At 45.7% G+C, this 21,486-nt stretch overlaps 1 protein-coding gene across 1 annotated transcript; it reads left to right on the top strand.

Annotated features, from left to right (window-relative positions):
- The first annotated feature begins 3,457 nt into the window (after positions 1-3,457).
- Positions 3,458-20,656, top strand: TICRR (TOPBP1 interacting checkpoint and replication regulator). Its single transcript, XM_064722298.1, has 22 exons — positions 3,458-4,131; positions 4,665-4,950; positions 5,512-5,753; positions 6,007-6,250; positions 6,748-6,883; positions 7,579-7,721; positions 8,420-8,632; positions 9,283-9,431; positions 10,170-10,264; positions 10,623-10,716; positions 10,884-10,963; positions 11,290-11,526; positions 11,952-12,048; positions 12,264-12,336; positions 13,022-13,162; positions 13,650-13,740; positions 14,233-14,294; positions 15,087-15,242; positions 15,971-16,128; positions 16,338-18,597; positions 19,799-19,903; positions 20,226-20,656. Exons 1-22 carry the CDS (start codon positions 3,484-3,486, stop codon positions 20,342-20,344), a joined length of 5,829 nt encoding a protein of 1,942 aa, XP_064578368.1. The 5' UTR covers positions 3,458-3,483; the 3' UTR covers positions 20,345-20,656.
- The last annotated feature ends 830 nt before the right edge of the window (positions 20,657-21,486 follow it).

The raw sequence follows: 21,486 nt of genomic DNA, 5'->3' as shown, positions 1-21,486 counted from the left end.
AATCCCCAGACAATACTTGATCTCTAATTGCTGGAACGCTGTTGACAGTTGCCTGTTCTCGTGCCAGCTACGTGGTAGGACTGGTATTGTGCCCTGCCCTAGAGCAGCCTTTAGACACCTCAAAAAGGCAGCACAGAGCAGCGTTTTAAAACAAAAGGGAACTTGCTTAGGTATTGTAGCCACCAGCAGCTACACTTTGTGATTACTTGAGCAAAAGAGTAACTGCAGAGCTTTTCTAATCTATGCCATCACTGAAATGGCAGAGTCTCCGGAAAAGCAACCTGCAAAGCCCTTGTGCAGACCCCAGAGGCAGCAGTTCTGTCCCACCTGCTGTCCCCAGCCCCTCTTCCCACGTGTGGAGGCCAGGAACAAAGGCTAATGGCTTTTCTGCTGGCCTGATAGTCTCACCTTGCTGCACTGCCCCTCCTTATCAAGCTGCAGATCAGCACTTTGTCACTGCAGTCCCAGCGGGGCTGGCATGCTCCACTGGCTGTCCGTGCTGTGAGAGCCCATTAAGGGACCAGCTTCTCTCCAGGCTCCTTTCCAGGGCCAGGATAGCACTGGGAAGGCTGGTGGGGCTGTGCCAGCACATGTGTCTGCAGCAGGGCTGGCAGGGCACTTCCGATGATGGGTTAGACCACCACTGCACCCACCCTGCAAGGCTGGTAGGACACACAAGGCAGGTTTCACCATGCCTCAGTCACAAATATCAGGGTGCTTAAATGTCCTGTTGGAAACTTCAGGCTGGTGTCAGCTTGCTCCATCACAGAATTTCACCCATCATGTCCAGCACCCCTAAGAGCTGCAAGTCTTCCCCGAAAAATCTCTGGGATGATGCTGGAGGAGAAGGAACATTTGTCTTTCTGTTCAAGAGCAGTAGGACCAGGTCTGGCAGTGTCCAGATCTCAGTTACCCTTGGGTGAGGGTTGTACAGTACTGGTCCTAGCTGGGTCTCTCCCAGTTTCTCACTTTTATGAGCACTAAATATGTTTGAAAGATGTAGAGACAAAATCTAAAGCACAGGAAAACCCTCCCTCTTGCCTGGAGGCCTTGGGGCAGCTTCACCCTGGAGAGGAGGGAATGGGTGCTCCCCAAATCAGTGCTCAAAGCAGCCACCACCAGTAGCCTTTGGGCACATGGGGTGGAAAATGAGGATTTGGGGAGTCCTGGAAGCCTTGATGTAGCATAAATGAGACTCTGAGAATTGCCCAGTATCAAAGGTGACTCGTTGCTTGTGCAGGTCCTTGAGGAGTGACCTGAAAGCAAAGCATCTGAATCAATACAAAACAAAACTTTTTTCCAGGCTGGCTCAGCCTGGCAAACACTTTCCACTGGGGCAGGACAGAGTGGTGCTATGAGGGGAGATCAAACACTTCATTTAGGTCTGGGCTTTCTCATCAATTTTTTTCAGCCCCCACCATTAAGTATCCCTTGGAGATAAATGTTGGAAACATGACAAAATAAGGCGAGATTTTTTAAGATAAAAAATATTTTATCTGGATCAAAGTGACAACAACACATGAGCCAAATTCTCAAATTATTTTTCTTGTGCCCCCTCCTTCCTCCTAAGAAACAGCATTTACCAGCAAGTAAATGATTGTCCAGAAAAAACCCAAGGACTCTTTGAGAGGGAAGTTGGTGTCCTTGTGGAGCAGCAGAGAGGGCAAATGTCTGTGAAAGCAGCACAAACATGGGACAGCACAAGAAGCAGGGATGTGAGCAACTCTGGCTGTCACACTGGGAAACAATGTCACCTGTGCTCAGCCAACATCTCTGCTGGCCTTCCCAAGAGCTGGATAGGCTTCCAGAGCAAATGCACTGAGGTGGGCAGGAAAGGAGAAGGGGTTTGAGTAGCTAGCAGCAGTTCCTGTGCTGGAAGCTGTCAGGCTTTGCTGGGAAGCTGCCCTTTGCCCTGGGTTTGTTTCGGGTCCCAGGGGGACTGTGATAAGGCAGGTTTTGGTCACACTCTGCTAAGTGTCCTCAGCGGCCTGCTGGGACAAACGCCAGTGGCTGGACAATGGCAGTGACATGGTGTGGCTGGCTCCTCCTCAGGGCTCAAACAGCACAGAGATGTCACGCAGCAAGAGATGTCACACCTGGCCAGGAGAAGGGAGCCCACATCCCCGGGGCTGCAGGCTGCCCTCTGCACTTTCGCAGGGACACCTGGTGTCCTTCTCTTGCTCTTGGTGGCAGGTTGCTCCTGCCCAGCCGAGTGCATCAGCCCCTGGTTCCAGCTCATTAAACCCACTTGTGTTCACAGTCACCACAGAGCCAAACGGGCCCTTTAGTGCCCCTTGTCTTTGTTTCTCTATAAATACCACCGGCTCTGGGGACACTGGTTTGGGCTGGGCTGCTCTGGCTCTGGAGGTGAGGATAGAGCAGACAAGGGGGTGGGGATGCTCTGTGGGGACTCCTCTGTGTTACCCACTGTGATCACACTGTGATCACTGACACCATGGGGACAGACACGCTTCAAGCTCTGCAAGGAGGGGCTGATGACAGCCCAGGGTCTTTGCCCTCCACAAGTGCCCTGTCCAGGTGCCTTGACCCTGCACCTTTTCATAGAATCAAGTTTGGAAGAGGCCTTTCCAATCAAGCCTAACCACAATGGAGCATTACCACTGTAACCCCTTAAACCATGTCAGCCAGTGCCACATCCAGATGCCTCCTGGACACCTCCAGGGATGGTGACTCCACCGCTCTCCTGCCCAGCCTGTTTCAATGAATGACCACCCGAATAGTAATTTATTTGGGTTTTTTAAATATGTAATCTGAATTAGAATCTGAATTTTACCCATACGGGCCCTGGGCTGTCCCAGGGAGGCTGGGGAAGGAGGATGCCATGCCAGCAGGACCCTCTGGGCAGGCTGGGTCAGCGCTGTCCCCGTCCCTGTGCTCGTGGGCGGCGGTGAGAATGGGGAGGTGCCGGTCCGCTGGTAGCCGCGGTCCTCTAGCGGCACCGGGGGAGCCTGCGGGGTGCGGGGTGGGCAGGGCCGGGCCGGGGCCGCGGCTCAGCCCCGGGTCCCGCTCGGGGATCCCGCTGTACCCGGCGAACACCGCCGCCCTGTCCTGGTGACGACATACCATACGATGAGTGACATCACACTGCACGCTGGGTGACGTCATGCATAACATTGAGTGACGTCACCACCAGGCGCGCCCCGCCGGCTTTAAATTTTAAACCGGTGGCGGCGCCCAATCGGCTCGGTCTGCGCGCTGGCCACGCCCCCTCCGTCACTGCTTCCCACCAATGGTATAGCAGTGCTCTCCACGCGGCTGGCCAATCAGCAGCGAGCACCCCTCTCACCGCCCCACCGCTCCGCCCTCCAGCTCTCCGCTCTCTGCCAATGGGAGAGGGCGGCGCAGGGAGTGGGCGTGGCGGGGACTCGGCGGCAGCCAATGGGGGCCCGCGCTAGGCGAGGGCGCGAGCGGCCGTACCGGCGGGCGATGGCGGCGGCGGCGGCGGCGTGAGGGGCCCGCGCCATGTCGTGCTCGCACAGCGCCGTGTTCTTGCTGGACACCGCCGGCCCCGCGCGCCGCCAGCGCCTCCAGCGCGGCGCCCTCCGCCTGCTCACGCTGCTGGGCTGCCGCTTCGGCCTCTCCCGCCTCCGCTGGGCCTTCCGCTTCTTCGACTCGCTGGGCGGCCGCGGCGGCGCCTCGCGGGGCGGTGGGTTCCGCCCGCCGGGGCCCCGCGCCTGGCAGCGCTTCGAGGAGGAGCTGGCGGAGCGGCTCGGGGCGCGGGCCCCCGCCGCCCTGCCCGGCCCCGCGCCCCGCGCCGCCCTCACGCACAGCGGGCTCAAAGAGACGCTGCTCGACTTCCAGTGGGACCGGCCGGAGATCGCGTCCCCCGCCAAGCCGCCCCGCAGGAGCCGCAGGACGGGGCCGCCCGTCCGAGAGCCCCCGGAGGCGCCGCCCGAGGGCTTCGTGAACGCCGTGTTCCTGTTCTCGCCATGCCCGCACTCGCGGAGGGAGCTCCGGCAGTTCGTGTCCGGGAACGACGCCCCCTCCTCCCCCGGAGAGCCGCCCTCGGCGCAGGAGCTGGCGGAGAAACTCCTGCCCAGGAGTGTGCAGGAGCTGCTCGTGGAACAGAAAATCTCCCTCTTCTGGGTGGACACTGCCGACTGGGCTCAGGTAACGGGGTCACGCCGCTTTCGGCTGTGAGCACTAGCGGCACGTCTGCCACGCTGCTTTCTGGTGTGAGTTATCTTTGGGTGGGAGGGAACCACGCCAAGGTTCACTCACTGCCACGTAATCTTCAGCAAGGGACTGAAATCTGGAGTGGAATCATCCACGTGGAGGCTGAGATACATCTACAGTGCAGTAACTGTACAGTGTTTGTTGATGGGATGTCTTGTGCTTTGACTTAGGGGGGTGTTACAGCTCTTCAGAATTGCAGATAAGCAGCCTGATAGTTCAGGTGTGTAGATACCAGATTTTAAAAAAATTGGCTTGCAAATATTGCTAGCTTTTAATTCACTGGGAATAGTATTTACTTTGTTAGGTTCCTATGAAGGTGATAAAGTCCATAAAAACACTCTGAAGGCACTGTGTGTAGATGCTGTGGATGTGTTCTGTATGTCAGTTTTTCTGAAAAAGTGCAATCTTTATTTGTTTACATGAAACTCTCACTGCCACCCTTAACCTCTTTGTTACTCTTATTTCAGCTGATCGAATGCCCAGATCATGATGGCTACTGGACAATGTGTGAAGTGATTCATCAGATGGGAGGCACCATTTTGCCAGCTGAAACCTTGGTGCACTGTTTGAGTCACCCCAGGGCAGATGCTGCTTCTGGTTTCCTCAGAGACTCCAGGTTCCCAGAGCCACAGGCTGTGCCTTGGACCAGGCTTCTGCCCCTGGATGGGACTTTGAACTGTTTGTTCTCCAGGCCATCCCTCTATCGATCAGTGTTTCCTCAGCAAGAAGGAACATTGTTTCTCAGCATGCCTGGTAATAAAAAAAAAAAAAAATAGATGTGCATGGTAGTAACTGATCTCTCATGCAGGGTCCTTGATGAGCTTCCCTTGTGAATAATGTGTGTAGAAGTAATTTTACATATTTAAAAACCTAGGTGTTTTTCTTTTAAAGTTCTGCTTGTGCTCTACTTCTGATATGAGGACTGTGAGCCCATGTTTCTGATTTAGCCTCTTCAGTTTGCCATGCTCTTAGATGTTTGGATGAAGAGCTCTTTGCTGGTCCCACCTTGGAGAGGTGTACTCCCTTTTCTCATACAATTATTTGATTTAGCTAAAATAAGATTAAAAACCCCTTCCAAAGAAAACAGATCAGCTGTAAAGCAGCTTGCAGGATGCATGGGGTCTTTCTGTAGTAGTGCTTCCATGCACTCAGCTCCTTGGGAGCATGGGGAGGAGGTCAGTTCTGCAACACACTTACTGTAGAGTATATTCCCTGTTTAATCTTGGAACTCACTTTTCTGCCATTGAAGTTGTCTCTTCACCTTGATGGAAAAGGCTTGCTTTCAGACTTTTTCTTTATCCTATCCTTGCACAGGAGGGAAGAAGCAGGAAAGCTGTGCTGTGGTCCTGGAACCTCTTGCCATGAGCCAAAGACAGCTGCAGTGTCCAGTGAGCATTGTTGTGAAAGGAAGCTTGACAGGCTGGAGCTTGGCACAGGCTGGCCACTTCCTCACAGAGAGCTGGATCCTGCAGAGCTCACAGCCTGAGCAGGGAGAATGTAGCAGCTCTCTGTTTCATCAGCTGTTGGGGAGTCTGGTGGCTGAAGGACTGCACATGGTAAATCTTCGTCTTTGCCTTAAACTGATGCCTGCTCTGAAGTGAACTGTGCCAGAAGGGCTGGCAGTATCACTTTGTGAAGACAGTAATAGACACTGCACTGCAAATTGCTCATTTGATGCTAAACTCAGAACATTTTTTAAAATCATGTAGCTATAACCTGCTTGTAAGGTATCTGTGCTCCTTAGGTCTCTGTATTTCTAGGTAATGTAAACTCTTCTCTTTTTCCCTTTTTTTTCCTTTTAAAATGCAGATTGCTGAAGTATCTCTGTCTAAGACTTGGTGCCCCTCCACTGCTGTTCTGTCACCTCTTTCTGAGGATGCTGCAGTTCTGACTGTGCTTGGTCCTGAGAAGACTGCTGAAATTCAGGGATGCAGCCTTGAAGGAGCTGTAGTGGAAGACTCTTCCCAAGACTCTGCTACTCACCTGCCAGAGATTGTGAATAGTGTGTTGAGTAAAATTGACATGTCACTGGAAGATTCTCTGGCCAGTCTGGGTAGGTGTCAGGAAATGCAAAACTCACCATCTTTTGATCATGTCCAGAAAAAATGTAAAGTTAATGATTTTCTCCTTGAGAAGTCTCATTTCTGGGACTTGTTCATTGTGTCATCTGCAGCTAAGGCTTTGTGATGTGATGCAGAAAGAAATCTGTATGGGTGTAGCTTTCTGGTTTATTATTAAGTATTAGCTTCCATTAGCTTGCTGATAAAGCACAGCTACATGTGCCTGAGGACATGCTGTTAGAAGGAGGCTTCCTAAAATGTGTCACATGGGCCATCCCTGACCAGTAAAATTTTTGGGTAGGACTGCAGCAAGGAGGCTGCTTTTGCTTGAGTGTTTTGTGTTAGAGTGAATCTTCTCATCTTCTGTTGTATTGGCTATGAAATTGTCTCAAGGATGAAAGGTTTGTGAACCTCTGTCTTTGAGCTTCTGTGAAGCTTCTGCCACTTAGTTCAGCTTTTCTCATTTTTGTGTATGTGTATTTGCTTACAGGAGAAGAAGCTCCAATGCCAGAGTGGGTCCAACGGGAGCTGTCCCATTCAGGGGGCTGGCATCCTTCAGTGCTGGAAGCCTGGTATGCTGCATCCAATGCCTGTGGAGCCAGCTCAGATCTGATGGAGTCATTCAGGTATTTTTCTGAATGTCTCTGAGCAATAATCAAGGATTTCTGCTTCCTATTAAGGGAGTGTGGTTGTAGCATAGCTTAGAGTTCTAGAATTCTACTGCTTTTATTTCTGTACTCAGTTTTCTGGTAGCTTATCTCATGGTGGAGTATACGGACAAAAGAAACTGGGAACAGGATGTTTGGGTATGAGTTTGCATGGATTAAAATCTTGGCAGTTTCAGAAGGTATAAAGGTCATTTAAAATGACCTTAAGCAACTTGGGAGATGACAAATTTTAGCTTTATGGGATGGTAAGATCCAGTGCAAGATACTGAAGGTGTGGTTGTGTTCTCAGAGTTGGTGTTTATTTGAAATGGATAAGCTTGCTTTCTTCAAAGAGCTTGCTGAGTGAAACTAAAGAGCCTAATGCAGGGTAGTTTAGAAAGCACAAAGCTGCTCATTGAGTTTTGTGGTACAGGTCAATGCCATATCCATTGTACATTAATGTAATGCTTTTTTCCAGCATTTTAAGAGGGCTTGGATTTTCTGCATCTCCTAAGTGTGTTGGGGAACAAGTGTTGGAAGAGTTACTAGTGTGTGCTGCTTGCACTATATTGCTGCAGACTGGAATCTAGAGAACCTTGTTTCTGTCCACAGGAAGATAGGATATGCTTTCTACTCCCACCTTTTTTTGATAATGGTATTGTTCTTTCTTACAGGCTCCTGCAGGTTCCTTGTGCTAACAGGAAGGATGGTGTAGACCAATCTGATGTGGAGCTCTCAGAAAGTCTGTCTGAGCTGTACCAGAGAAAATTCAGTGAAAGCTCTGCTGCAGCTGGACCAGGAAATAACAAAAAAAGACGTATGTATAGTTTGGGGTTATATGTGTGTGTTGTCAATAAAAGATGATACAAGAACTCCAGAGATCTGTACTCCTAAGTAGTACCATGCTTTAGATATTTTTTTATTTAGGGACAGTCTCATTTGCTTGTTAGTATTAGGTTAGTCCTGTAGTAGAACCCAAATTATTGTAATTCAGGGCTGTGCAGTGAGTGACAAAGCTGTTAAAAGCAACATGCAGAGCTCTGCAGTTTAATTAGCTGTTGAAACAGGGACTGCTCCAACTACTAGTAAATATTGCAACCTCTCAATTTTGTTCTAATTAGCAAAATAAACCACTTTTTTGTGGAAGAGTTTAATCATTGCATTTCTCTACACTAACTACAGTTGACTTTACCTTAGCCTCATGTATCTGCAAGTCCTGCTGTCAGCTGTTTCTATTTCTGTGACATAAGATTGCTACCTGTATATATATATAACTTCTGATTAAACCTGTGTAAGTTCTTATGCAGAGCAATATGCCCCTGGGTTTTTATTTGGAGAAGTAGCTGCCTGCTACACTGCCTATATGTTAATTTCACAAAGAAATACCAACCTTTTGGGCCAGGTTTTCCTCTAGGAGGTTACTAAGGTCACATAATCCAGAATTTAGTTCTGTTCTCTACCTTGGATGGAGTTCCAGTGTTCCTGATGGTAGAACTCTCTCTTGTGGCATTGCAGGTGGGGTTCCCCGAACTCCAGTCAGGCAGAAGATGAAGACCATGCCCAGATCCCTGCAGATGCTCAATGCAGCAAGACTGAATGTCAAAGCTCAGAAGTTTCAACCTGATGCTGTGGCACCAGCAGTGAATGAGAAGGTTCCACAGAAGCATTCAGCAAAAAGATTGGATGAAAAGGTGGAAGGAAAGGCAAAAGCACCTAAAATATCAATTGGTGTGTGTTAAGTCCTGTTATATTTCTGTCTTGATACATCCCATATGAACTCTTATATCCTGATAGAGGAGTCATAGAGGATTTTTATGGAATGGAGAACAAAGGATAACAATGGAATATTCAGTACCAAGAAGCAGATCAGTGTTTGAGTTTCTGTATCTTCAGCATGGCAAGAGTAGACATTTTTTCCCACCCTTCTGCCATTTAGTTTCTGATTCTTTATAAACTGTTACAGCTGCTTCTGGGATTAGTTTCTTGCCTTGTATCCATCTGAAAAAAGCAATAAGGACTTACTTTTAAATTTTTTTTAACCAAGTGAAATAGAGGGAAGCAATCATCAAGGTTTAACTGGAAATGTAGTCCTATATATCAATTAGGCAGAAATAAAGGGCATTTCTTGACTGCTTCAGTAGCCTGAAAGTTTGCTGATTTTAAGCAAACTTTGTTGATTATAGGACTAATTTAGCTTATAGTATGTCATGGGCCTGAACCTGGGACAGCCTCTGTTAGTGTACTGTGGTCTGGATGCATTATTACTGGAGGAAATGTTTATTATTACCTCCTCTGTTCCCTGCTTCAGCTGGGGTGAGGATTTTATCAGGGAGGTGTGGTGAACATGCATTTAGCTAATGGAGACCATTTCCTTGCAGATTTTCAAACAGAGGAGGAGCTGCAGTCCCACTTGGCTGCCAGCTACCAGAAGGCTGTTGCTGAGGGAATTCCCTCATCTGTGTGTGCCCAGAATATGATCATGGCCATTAAAAGCTTCTTGAAAATACAAGATACCAAAGAGAAAGAGGTAGGTGTCAGCATGTGGGCGGGGTTGTTACTGATCTGGAAGTTAGAATTTTTACTATTTTGGGCTAACTTTCTTTCATATTCTCTGAGGTTTTATGTGGAGGTGCACCATGGTCACTGACTGTTTCTATCTGTGAGGACACAATAGTGAAAAACTGGATGCTTGTAAAATATGTAGGAAAATCCAGTTCAGTTATCAGTTTAGAACTTTGCTGAATGTTGCAAGACATCTTTACTTCATATTGACCTCCTTACAAATTCTGATTTCAAAGACAGTATTTAAAAAAATACATTCTTGTAAACTGTATTTTAAAGAAGATGCATCTTTTGTTTTTGCATTATGTGGCAAATCTACACCTGGCTTTGTCAGGGAGGAAAAGTTCTTCAAGGTATTTCTTACAATCTTTAGCACTATTTATAGGTTTAGAGTAATCTTAAACCAAAACTGGTAAGCGTGGGATTAATTTGATAAAAACGCTGTGAGAGACAAATCCAGAGTGGATCCAAGGTGAAGAAGGCCTGGAGCTGTGAGCATGAGACCTCTGTGATTTCAAGCTCTAAGTTATTTTATTTTAAAACTCTGCTACTGAAAGGAAAAGTGATTCCTTTCCTTGGAAGAAAAGGAAAAAACTGTACTCCCAAAAGAATTGATTGGGTTGGTAAATGGGGGACAAGGGAAGAACGTGCCCTGCAGATAGGAAACAGTTTTGAAGTTCTTGCTGTCATGATGTGTCTGCAGGTGGCCTGTGTGGGAAGAGTCAGAAACCATCTCCTGAAGACCAGCAAAATGCTCAGACAACAGCATGGCTCACAGAAGGAGACCAAAGTCAGAGAGTATGAGACACTGTATTTACTTCAGCCTCTGAGATACTGTGGAGTTGGTTAGCAGTTTTTAATGGTGGCTTTTTTGTGCAACTGGAAAAGTATTTACATGGGACAAATATTTCAAGGGTAATCTCTGGTTGCAGTAAAACCATTCCATTAAATGCCAATATACCCATGCTGTGTGATAAGCACTGCAGCCAATATCTGGAGTGAGGTATCTCCCTTGCCACCCAAATGAAATGCTAACTAAATATTGCTGTCAAAAGGAACCACTTCCCTTCCCATTGCTTTTTTGAGCACACCTTTTGCAGTAAATCTGCTGTTTGCAGTAGAAAAAGATGTGGTGGGTAATTACTTGTTTCCTTAGGTGCCGACTTCAGGTATTTTTGCGCCTTGAGTTGTGCCTTCAGTGCCCTTCACTGCAAAGCAGCGCTGAGGAAATGGAGCAGCTGTTAGAAGAGGCAAGTAAAGTATAAACCAGGTTGTGTTTCTGCATGGCACTAGAAATGTGGACCTGGAGCCTAATTTTCCTTTGATTTTACACTAATGCTTCATATTCCTTACTAAAATATCTGGTGCTGCAGCTGGCACACCTTAATCCATTTTGCCACCTGACCTTCTCTTCCAGGTGACAGATATGCTGCGCATCTTATGTCTGACTGAAGACCCAGCCTATCTTACAAAGTTTCTAGAGGAAATATTAGAAGTGTAAGTTATTTGGCATGACTTATGTATTGCTGGGGACTATGGTTTGGGCCAGATGTTGTCTGTGAGTAGAGAGCAATCAACAGCTTTGATTTACTGCATCTTTATAATTCTCAGAAATTTAGATGTGTTCGCTTTATTACACTTATATTTTGGTTAAAGAAAAAGTAGCTGATAAACAAGTAAATTAATTTAAAAACTCAGTTCATGTTCTGTTTGTTGTTTTTAAATGGACATGTAAGGACAAGGATTTAGTTCACACCTTGAGTTTGAAATACCAAAGTTTTGAGGAGGGGCGTATTTCATGTGTGTTCTCTCCGGTGCTCCAGGTATATGAATTCTATACCGAAGACCCTTGGAGATATTTATTATGGTCTGGGTACACAAATACCTCCGAAGCTGGCATCTGTTCTGCCTTCAGACTTCTTCAGTGATGACTCCATGACTCTGGATAGCAAATCTCCAGGCCTTCCTCCCTCTTTGTCATCTGTCTTAACTCCCAGTGCTGTTCGCTCTGAGGGGGATCAGCTGGAGGAGCTGCGCACCAGATCGGCCAAAAAGAGAAGGTACTAACTCCAAACAGGAGGCAGCTTTTTGTTGACTGTAAGAAATACAGTCTTGATTCTGTATCTGTATCTTATGCAAAAGTAGATTTCAGGAGCATCTTCCATGAGAGGAAAAGCATGCTATGATCTGCAGTAGCTGACCTATATTGTTAAAGTTAGAAGTGATTTACTGGAGATCTCTGTGTTGGGGGCTCTGTGTTCACATTAGCAAATTGTGAATGAATTCCAATACCAGCCTTAGGAATAGCTTTTTATATTGCAAACCATATCTCAGTGTTGTAGTGAGTGAGGTATCAATGTAGTTTGCAATTTGGATTTAGGTAAACACATCCTATCTCTTGAATCACATCTAAGTTTAATTGTCAGTAGGTTGATAACTGTGCTGTTGATCTCATTTTAACTTAATTTTTATGTGTCTTCTGAAGGAATCATGTGTTAGCCAGACACAGGAGCATGACAGAAGCACCACAGAACTTGCGTCAAATTGAGATTCCCAAGGTAGCCAAGAACCCCATCAGAAAGGTAAAACTCTTCCAGAAGGATTGTCTGTGAGTTGTGATGCTTGACTGCAAAAACCCTTGCTCTGTATTCCCTTACTAAGTGTGCCATATCAGCTGTACAGAGATCAAATTGTTTTGAAGGAAAAATTGAAATAATGTGTTCAGAGCTTCTAGTTAATATTCATACTTAAACATAGCATTGCACTGCTGCTGAGGCTGATTTCTCATTTGTTTCAGGAGAACTCCCATTCTTACCTTGCCACTGAGAAGTCCCAGCAGATGCCTTTGCTGCAGAAAGAGGCAGGGCAAGGTATATTGACTTTTGGCTTGTTCATGGAAAGGTGCATCTTCAGCACATGTTGTCCCTGTAAATTTTACTGAGCCATGGTGAAATTATGCTGAGGCATGCTGGAAATCTGAAGGAAGGTTTGCTGAGTTGTGCAGAAACTTTGAGGGGAAAAAAATATGTGGTATTCTGTGTACTCATACGCAGAAAACTTAAATTTTGTGTCCTCAAAAGAAAACCTTGACTCTTGAAATTATTTCCAACTTCTCTGTCCTGAAAAGAAAATGGGGACAAGAATAAACTATATCTGAAAATAGGATATATCCCCACAAATACTTCATAAAAATAAATCTCATGTTCTCCAAGCCAAGGTGTGCTTTGGTTGAGATTTTGTAGTGCACCTAATGTTCCACATGGGACACTGATTGTCTGCTTTTTCTGCTATGGCATCTGCTTGTAGCTTATTGCTGGAATAATGCAAATAATAACAAATTCAGAAGAGAAGGCTGGAATGGATTTAGAGGAGGACATGTTCCAGTAGCAGGAAAAACAACTTCTCAAAGCTTTTTGCTCTAAAACGTCTTTCCATGCTGGTATATTGTTCTATCCCTAGTCACCTAACAAAATTACCTTTGTATTTTTTTTCCTTTGTTTTTTTTCTTCTCTTTTCCTAGTAATCTGATCTTTTCGTGCTTTTCTTGTCTCACAGAGGTTACAAAGGTAAGGAGGAATCTCTTCAATGAAGAGATACTTTCACCATCAAAAAGATCTCTGAAAAAGATGCTTAGAAGCCAGTCAGTATCTGCTGTGGAAGGCCTAAAATACAAATGCACCAGTGAGGGCACCAAAGGTAGGATATGACTTGCACATGTAGGATTGTTGTGGAAGGGCTTTTGCTAAAATTCCTATTTTTATTCTCAATTCTGTGAAACAATTATGATCTGTTTTTAATAAAGGATAAAAGGAGGTCATTGCTGTGGTGTTTGGAGGGTGAATAATGATGGTATTAAAACTGAAACCTGTTTTTTAAACTCTTTACATCTTGTAAAGAAAATTAAAAATGCTTGGTTTAAAAGGGATCTGTGAAATAAAGATTAATAATGAAAGCTATCTCAGTAGGTTATCTGTGTCTGACATGGTACAATATTGAGGGAGGTGTAAACACTGGACTGAAATAATGATAGCTTGTGAGTCTGGGAGACAGCACAGTGGTTCTGTATTGACTTAAGAATAACTACTGTCATTCTTAAGCTGAAGCCTGTGCAAAACTATTTATTTATTTCTTATTCTGAGTGCTTTTTAATGGTGTGGTGTTACGGCTCTTGCATGATTTTTAGATCATCGCAAGTTATTGACCAAGAGAGTTGCAGAAACGCCACTGCACAAGCAGGTGTCCAGGAGGCTCCTGCACAAGCAGATCAAAGGCCGGTGAGTTCTTTCTGAATTTCTTCAGTAACTAATTAATGGCTATGAGCAGAATTACCAGGTATCATTGCAGTCGAAGATGATCTTCACTTAAGGCAGTAGGAGAACCAGTGGAGGCTAAATGCCATTGCTTAAGTGGGGGGAAATACTGCTTGCTTCATCATGTAAGTCAGGCTGCTTTAATTCCTGGCTAATATCTGTTTAGGTTCAGTTACTGATTCAAGAGCTTATGAAAAAAATGCTTCTACTGTATTGTGGGCTCCAGGCTGAATTGTAGCATTTTCTTTCATGTAGAGCTGTTACCTGTACATCTAGGGAGCTACCAATACTTAATTACAGGTCAATAGGAGGCAAAGTGCTTACTGGTCACTCACAGTAGCCTACAACACAATATATTGGTGTAGGATAAAGCACTGCTTCTTACTCTCTGTGGCAAGTTCTGTTCCTGTACATGTGCTCAGTATGCTAAGCCCAAAATGTCTGTTGTTTCTCAAGGTCTTCTGATCCAGGTTGTGACACTGATGTTGTAGAAGAATCTCCAGAGAAGGCCATATATGGTAAGCACTGATTTTTCATTAAAGGTGGTTGGGCTGTGTTGTACCTCACAAGATGAGTGTGCTTTGATTTGGCTAATTCATTAGAAGTCAGTCCAAAAGTGTTGTACTGTTCTGTTCTGACAGAACCACTTGCTGCTCACTGCTTTAACAGCTCTGTACAGTTTAAGTTAAGAAAGAGATGTAGATAGTAAATCTTTTAAATGAAAAAACGTGAAGGACTTGAAGGGTGAACAAGAATCTGAGCTGCTATAATTACTGTCAAACCAGCACATGCTTATTTTTAATGTAACTTCACCATGTTGTGCTGTGACCCTGCTCTGATTTCTGCTGTAACAGACAGCCACCTGGCTCTGGGGAGTGTCTCTTGTGTTGGCTCCTGCTGTTCTTTTTCCCCAGAATGGAAGAAAAAACCAGCATGTATGGGCAAGCAGGGAAATGAAATCGCTAGCAAGAAGAGACAAGAGCATTAACCCGTCTTTTAACTTGGATGTAACTTGCATTGAACATGGATTTTCTAGCATTCCTTTCCATATAATTTCTAAAGAGAAATGAGAGTAATCGTGAGTTAGAGGAGGGGCATCATACTTGAGGAGATTTGTATGCATAAATATTCCAAAATCCTCGAAAAAACTGAACCTTTGCTTCACTTGCTTGCCTTCCTGGGTGAGACAGGTTATCTGTAGAGAAGTTTCTTTTGAGGGTCTGTTCCTTTTAGTTGTGAACTGCTCCTGATTTTGTGCCAATTGCTGAGGGGGAAAGAAGGCTCAGTCTCCATTGTCCTTGCCTTTTCAGAAGCAGGTTTGAGAAGAAGCCCACGCATCAAACAGCTGGCTTTGAATAGGACCTGCTCTGGTGCTTTCTATTCCACTACACTGCCCAGCTCAAAAAATTCACAGCACCTCCACCAGGGACAAGAAAAGGAGAGCTGTAAACTGCAGGATGTAGAAGGTACTGAGTGGAATTTGAGCAGACTGATACTGCTGATCTGAAAAGCTGACATGGATAGCTCTGAGTTTGATTTGATTTGGCTCTACAAGAGACTGTAAGAAGCTAAGAGCTGTCATGTAATATCTCCCCTAGACAGAAATTCATCCTTGGTAATTATTTTTTAATTGGTAATCTGAATTTTGAGGATGGTAAGGCAGCTATTTCTATGATGAATTCACTGCCAACTTAACAAACCAGTCAGGCCCATCTAACAGAATACCACTGATTGCCAGTCTGTATTCCTTAAAAGCAATGAAATCCTTGTAAAATATGGGACAGAAATCCTATAGCTTACTCTGTGCAAGCATAAAGCAATGACTGATGGGATCTTCTTTGGAGGCTTTCTCAGTAGGATTATCAGCTAAAAATGGTGACACTTAGTTCTTTATATTCTACTTATTAGAATCCTTAGTCATGAACCAGAACTATCTAAAGCTACAAGCTATAAATAGAATAAGAGGCCGAGATATTTTATACCTTTTTTTACCATTGGAGCACTTTTTCTGAAGATGGGTATTAATTTCATAATGGGAAATAACAATAATTCTGGTGAAGCTTTAACTCTTGGTTAGAAAAGAACATGCCAGGGATATGAGCTTTTTACACTACTTTTCCATACATCTGACGTGACTCAGACAACTGTGGCACGTTACTTTGTGTTAGTTAAATTGTGCTGTTCCATTTTATAGGCCTTAACCAGCATTCAGAGAGCCCCCCCATCCAGAGTCCCAAGAGGTTTTTCTTTGGTGCAGTCATTGACATGGGTAGTCCTGCAGGGAAGCCTTCACCTGGAAGGAAGAGAACAAGAAAAGATTCCTTACACTTAGAGGAGCTCACCTCATGTCAGGTAGAAACAGTTATCTACCTTCTTTTCTCTTTCTTCCCATCTTTGTTTTCTTCTCCATTCATCAGCATCTTAGATTTAGTGTTTGTTAAGTCTCATCCAGTGGGTTTTTTATGTTTCAAGTCTTGAGAAGTAAATATGAAGATGGATAGATAATACTCCTGGAGTAGAACAAGCATGATTCTTTAATATATATTATTTTTCCCCTGTAGACTCCTAGAAAAACACCTCACAAATCTGCCCAGAAGCTGCTGAATTCTGCCAGCAAGCTCCCAAGGAGATCGCCTCGCATTGTCCATAGGACGCCTCAGAAGCTGGAGAGGACACCTGGCAGAAGCCCAGCAGCTAAGCAGAATGTAGCTAAATGTTTGGGGAAGTGCTTTTCTCATCCTGCACAAAGAGTCAAGTCTCCATCTGTGTTAACTGACAGCAAGAGGGTTCACTCAGTGCAAGTGACTGCTGAGGACGGCTGTGCAGCTCTGACACTTTCCCCTCCTTACAAAGAGCCTGCCTGGCAAACGCCAAAACGTGAAAGGGTCACAGCCTCTGTATTACCTCCAACAGATCCAAATCCTGTTTCTTCTCCTCCCTCTGCCACCCAAGAAAGGTGTTTTACAGAACTTCAGACTCCAAGACGTTCCTTGAGATACCTCTCAAAATTAGCATCTCCAGTGAGTGCTCGGAGGCAGATCCTCACAAAGGAAATTCAGGAGCAGTCAGATCAGTTATCTCGAGCACCTAAAAGGACACCCAGGAAACTTGAAGATCCTGGTTCAAAGTTATGGACCAGCTCACTGAGTACAGAAATACCTCAGCTTGCTGTGAGGCCAGAGCCTCTCTGCAGTTCTCCACTCCTTGAAGGTTCCACAAACACTGTGACAAGCTGCTCTGCTTCCCACACGCAGCCTGGGGAGTCTGACTGGGAACCTGGTGCATCTCAAAAGACTCCAGGGATTACTGGCACTTCACTGGGGTCCCTGCTTCACACACCCAAGCAGGGCAAATGTGAGCCAGGTTCTAGAGGAGAGAGCCTCATGTGTGCAACACCTACAGAAAATGAGGACAGTCGTCGTGATAGTGGTGGTAAGTGTTATGTGGAAAGCCTTCAGCTTCATCAATCCCTAGTTACTGAAAATACTTCTGTATTGGAGAAAAATAAACAGATGGATAGAGTGTCTCAAAAGTCTCCTTCAAGGGAGGACTTGGAAAACCATTTGTCTCCAAAGCCTTTTGCTGGAGGGCAGGAACATGCACAGAATGCTGAGAGAGACTGTGAGCCATCCGTTAAGGGGGAGAACTGCAGTGCAAACACCTGTGAGTCCTTCCTAAGCCATTTGCAAACAGTTAGTGATGACTTGGAAGCAAGAACTGTGCTGAGGGAAGAATGCATGGGAGTGAAGGCTCCGAGTCTCAGGAGACGCTCCAGATCTGCCCTGAACCCCTCCCCTCCTGTGCAGAAGTCTCCTCCTGCCTATTCCTTACGCTGCACTGCCGACAGGAGGCAGCGGGAGGCTGCAGCACGCATGGGGGAGCCCCAGCTGGCAGCCAAGTTCTCCACTCCTGAAAGTCGTGGCAAACTTCCTTCTGCCAGCCCACCGACCTACGAGGTGGAGATTGAAATGCAAGCTTCAGGCCTGCCCAAGCTTCGCATCAAGAAAATTGGCTCTTGCTCATCCTTGGAAGTTCAGCCTGAAGCAAGTGCTGGCAAAGCCAGGGGAGGAGAAAGCCCCTTCAGTGATTTTGCTATGACCTGGTGCAGCAAGCACCCAGGAAAACTAGCAGCTGCCTGTGTCTCCCCATCCTGCTGCCGTTCCTTCCATAGCACACCTGGGAAAGGTGCAGGACAAACCTACATATGCCAGTCATACACCCCCACAAGCTGTGCCTCTACTGTCACCTCCCCGTTCCCATTGGAAGCAGTTCTCCAGACACCTTCTCCAAAGCAGAAGGGGAAGAGTACTCCTGATGCCATCAATGACTGGCCTCGGAGGAAGAGAGCAGCAGGCAGCACTGCTGGTGTGAGCTGCAGTCAGGGTGAGAGGAGTGCTGATGATCGGACATGGGCCTCAGCAGGCAGAGAGAGAACCATGAGGATCTCAGAAAACTGCAGCAGCAAAGTGACAAATCCTCTTGGGGAATTTGAAGTGGAAGGGATTTGCAGGCTCCAGGATCAGGCATCTCCTAGTGACTCTGAACTGAAGGCTGATGAGGACTCTGCCATGGGAACTTTTGGCTTGAAATCTCGGAAGCGAGTCTTTACTGACCTATCACCAGAAAAGGAGGAGAACCACAGTGCCAAGAGATCATGTCCTGATAGGGGCAGCTTGGATCTCACTGGCTTTTCCACAGATGAGAGCAACAGAACTAAATCAAGGACAGACTCTTTACTTCCTGAGAAACCAGGAGCATGTGCCCTCAAAACACTGGAGCAGCACAGTTGTCTAGGGGATGATGATGTCTTCCTTTTGTCAGGTAATTAAATGGCATGAAAGACACTCCACTGAAATTCAGATGTGGTTAAAAATGGGGTTTAGACTAAAACAAGAGCACAGTTGTTTCCCATGTAATTATCTGAGGGAGAGTGAGGTGAAAGGGGAGTGACTTTTAGATGACATGGAAGATAATTATGTGGAGAGGCAGACTGGATATGAGAAGTATTAACGATGGAAGAGAGGTCAGAGAAATATGAAAGAACAGAAAGCTGGAGGAACTATAGCAAGTTTGGGAACTTGAGGAGAGAGGATCCCAGTTGCATCCAGCTGGTGATTTGTTCATGTTTTTGTGTTGATGCCACTGCCTGTTTCTGCCCAGCATTCAGCTCTGAAGCCAACAAGCCAACGATCTTAAGTATAAAGCTTGGCTGTTTCAGTGCTTCAGACTGGAGTCTTGGTGGGGTTAGTCCTGTGGATGTTGGTGTTTATTGATGCTCCAGTTGTCTCTGCCCCTGGCGGTGGGCCACTTGAAAGAAATGCTACCAGAAATTATTCCCGTGCTAGCAATAATGTATCAGAAGCTGAATGGGTTTAAGCTGTCTCTCTGCTTTTGCTGTAGGTACAGATGATACTAACCTTGGTGAAACAGGCTGTTCAGCTCTGTAAACAAGGCCTTGTGAATTTCAAATACTTAATCCAGTATTGTTGTAGAAATTACAGGGGGCTGTGGCAGGTGTTGTTCTGTAGTCATTGCACAAAGCTTTGGTGTGTGTTTTCTCTTGCAAGGAAAGATTTGTATAGAGAGGCAGTGTCTTACTCAACATTATCACAGAAAAAAGGTCAAACCTTGAAGCAACAGTAATCCATATTCAGGACATGAAATAATAGAGTTAAGATGGTCCTGTGAGAGACTTTCTGTACCTACAGACCTTGTGTTTGTATTTCTGTATCATTGTGGCTGTAATAGTTTTCTTCTAGGAAATGTGAATTACCTCTGTTTAATACAAGTGAAGTGATTTTCTGCTAAACCAGCTAAGAAAATTAAATGTGCTGATTCCAGACTGCCATTTACCTTTCTCAAATGCTAAAACAGCACTGTGACAGCCTAGAGTTTATTTCAGATAAACCCAAAGTATCACTTATACTGATGTCAGTTTTGAGGTAGCATAAAGGCTGTGTGTGAGATTTAACATTTGAGTTGTTGAGTATTTTTGCTGCAGCATCTCACTGTGCTTCTCCAGGCTCCACCCCACCCTTGAAGAGTGGACTTTGTGCCAGCAGCCTTCGTGCCCTGACCCAGTCTCCACTGCTGTCCCCACCGCCGGCTCAGAGGAAGCGCATTCAAGGTAAGCACAGGAGAGGAAAGGCTGGGCTCCAGCACACTGCCTGTGCTCTCTGCTTCCAGCTAAGAACAAAATCATGCTGTGCTGGGGGTTGGGCTTTGGGCAGAAAACCTCTATCTGCCACTGCTGTGTTCAGTATCTTGATCTCACATGCTTACAAGAAATTTGGCATGAACTGGGAAGTTTGGAAGGAGAGAAAAGTTGCTGAAGAATGAAGAGAGTAGCTACAGGGGAAGTGCAACTTCCACCAGGTATTGGCTTCTTGGAATCACCAGTGAATTCTGGTAAACTGTGGCTTTCATGTATTCTTTCTGTTTTTTTGCAGAGGAGGATTCTGATGCTGTCCAAATTACAGCCAACCAGGAGCTGTCTCCATTCCACATCATGATTTCCAGGAGGCGACGCCTTAGCAGGACATACTCACGGAAAAAGCTGCTCAGCTGAAGTTTGGAACCAGGCCAGCATGGGAAACTGTATTATCCCAGCTGTACAAAACACCTTTTAACAAAGACTGGTATTTGGTGCTAGACTGGAGCTGCCTTGTTTTGGTAGGACACTGGAAGCAAGCACATGGCAATAGAAATAAGGACCACTCTAAAAATTTATGGTTTCTTCCATCCATTCAAAGCCTAGCTTGGTCTTTCTGCTAGTGGAACCTCAGAGTGAGTTCTGCAGTGAAGGGCCAATTCTCCCAGCTTAAGAGGGGAGAATTGTCACTTTTCTCCAGCTCTTGTAGAATAAACTGATGAATTTTCATTGTGTCCTTTAATCCAAAATCTGTGTTTGGCTTGAGGGATGTGGGCTGCAGGAAGGAGGATGCTGGAGGCGAACGGGTACAGAACAAGCTGCGTGCTCCTGCTGTGTCTTGTCCTGATACTAAATGGATCCCTCTGTTAATTGCTTCCAGTTTGCCACAGCTTAGTGGGAAAATAACAAGCAGATTAATTAATTAGCCAAGTGCCAAGAATACAGAAAAGGGGAAAGATAATTTAACTGGGAACATCTTTGTAGATCATGAATGGTTTGGTGTATCCGCTCCTGGCTACTGCTGGATAAGCAGATGCTGATGGAGTGACTTCATTGTCCTTTTCTGCAAACTTGCAGTAAGCCAGAAAGAATTGGCTGGGGAAGTGTCCTTGAGAAGTAAAACTTGGATGGAATAACTGGAAATGACAGTTTCAAGACTACTCTTTACCAAACTGAGTCATGGATTAAAAAGTGATTTAGTTGCCTGTGACACATTTGTGTTCTAACACCATGAAGAGAGCAGGAACTGTGGTTCAGTGCCTGAGATTTAGCCTACAAGGGGCTAAAATTGTGCATAATATTGGAAGGGCTGAATTTTTTCCCTTGGGGTAGTGATCTTGGGGAACTCACACCACTGTGTCTACCGATTGCAGAGGAGGTGGAGAACTATGGAGATGGTGTAAGGTCACCCTAGAACAAGGCATGGGAAACCAGAGGTTTGTTAGGTGGCTTTAAGGGACTAGATGGGATAGAGTGGAGCTTGTTTCCTGGACACACTCTTTGTTGTAGGAAAGCTGCACCTCCTTCAAGGATGTGGAGTGACACAAGCTTGGAGCTCC

Source organism: Zonotrichia leucophrys, chromosome 10 (assembly GCF_028769735.1).
Source record: "Zonotrichia leucophrys gambelii isolate GWCS_2022_RI chromosome 10, RI_Zleu_2.0, whole genome shotgun sequence".
Lineage (NCBI taxonomy): Eukaryota > Metazoa > Chordata > Aves > Passeriformes > Passerellidae > Zonotrichia > Zonotrichia leucophrys.
This window is presented reverse-complemented; position numbering and strand designations above follow the sequence as displayed.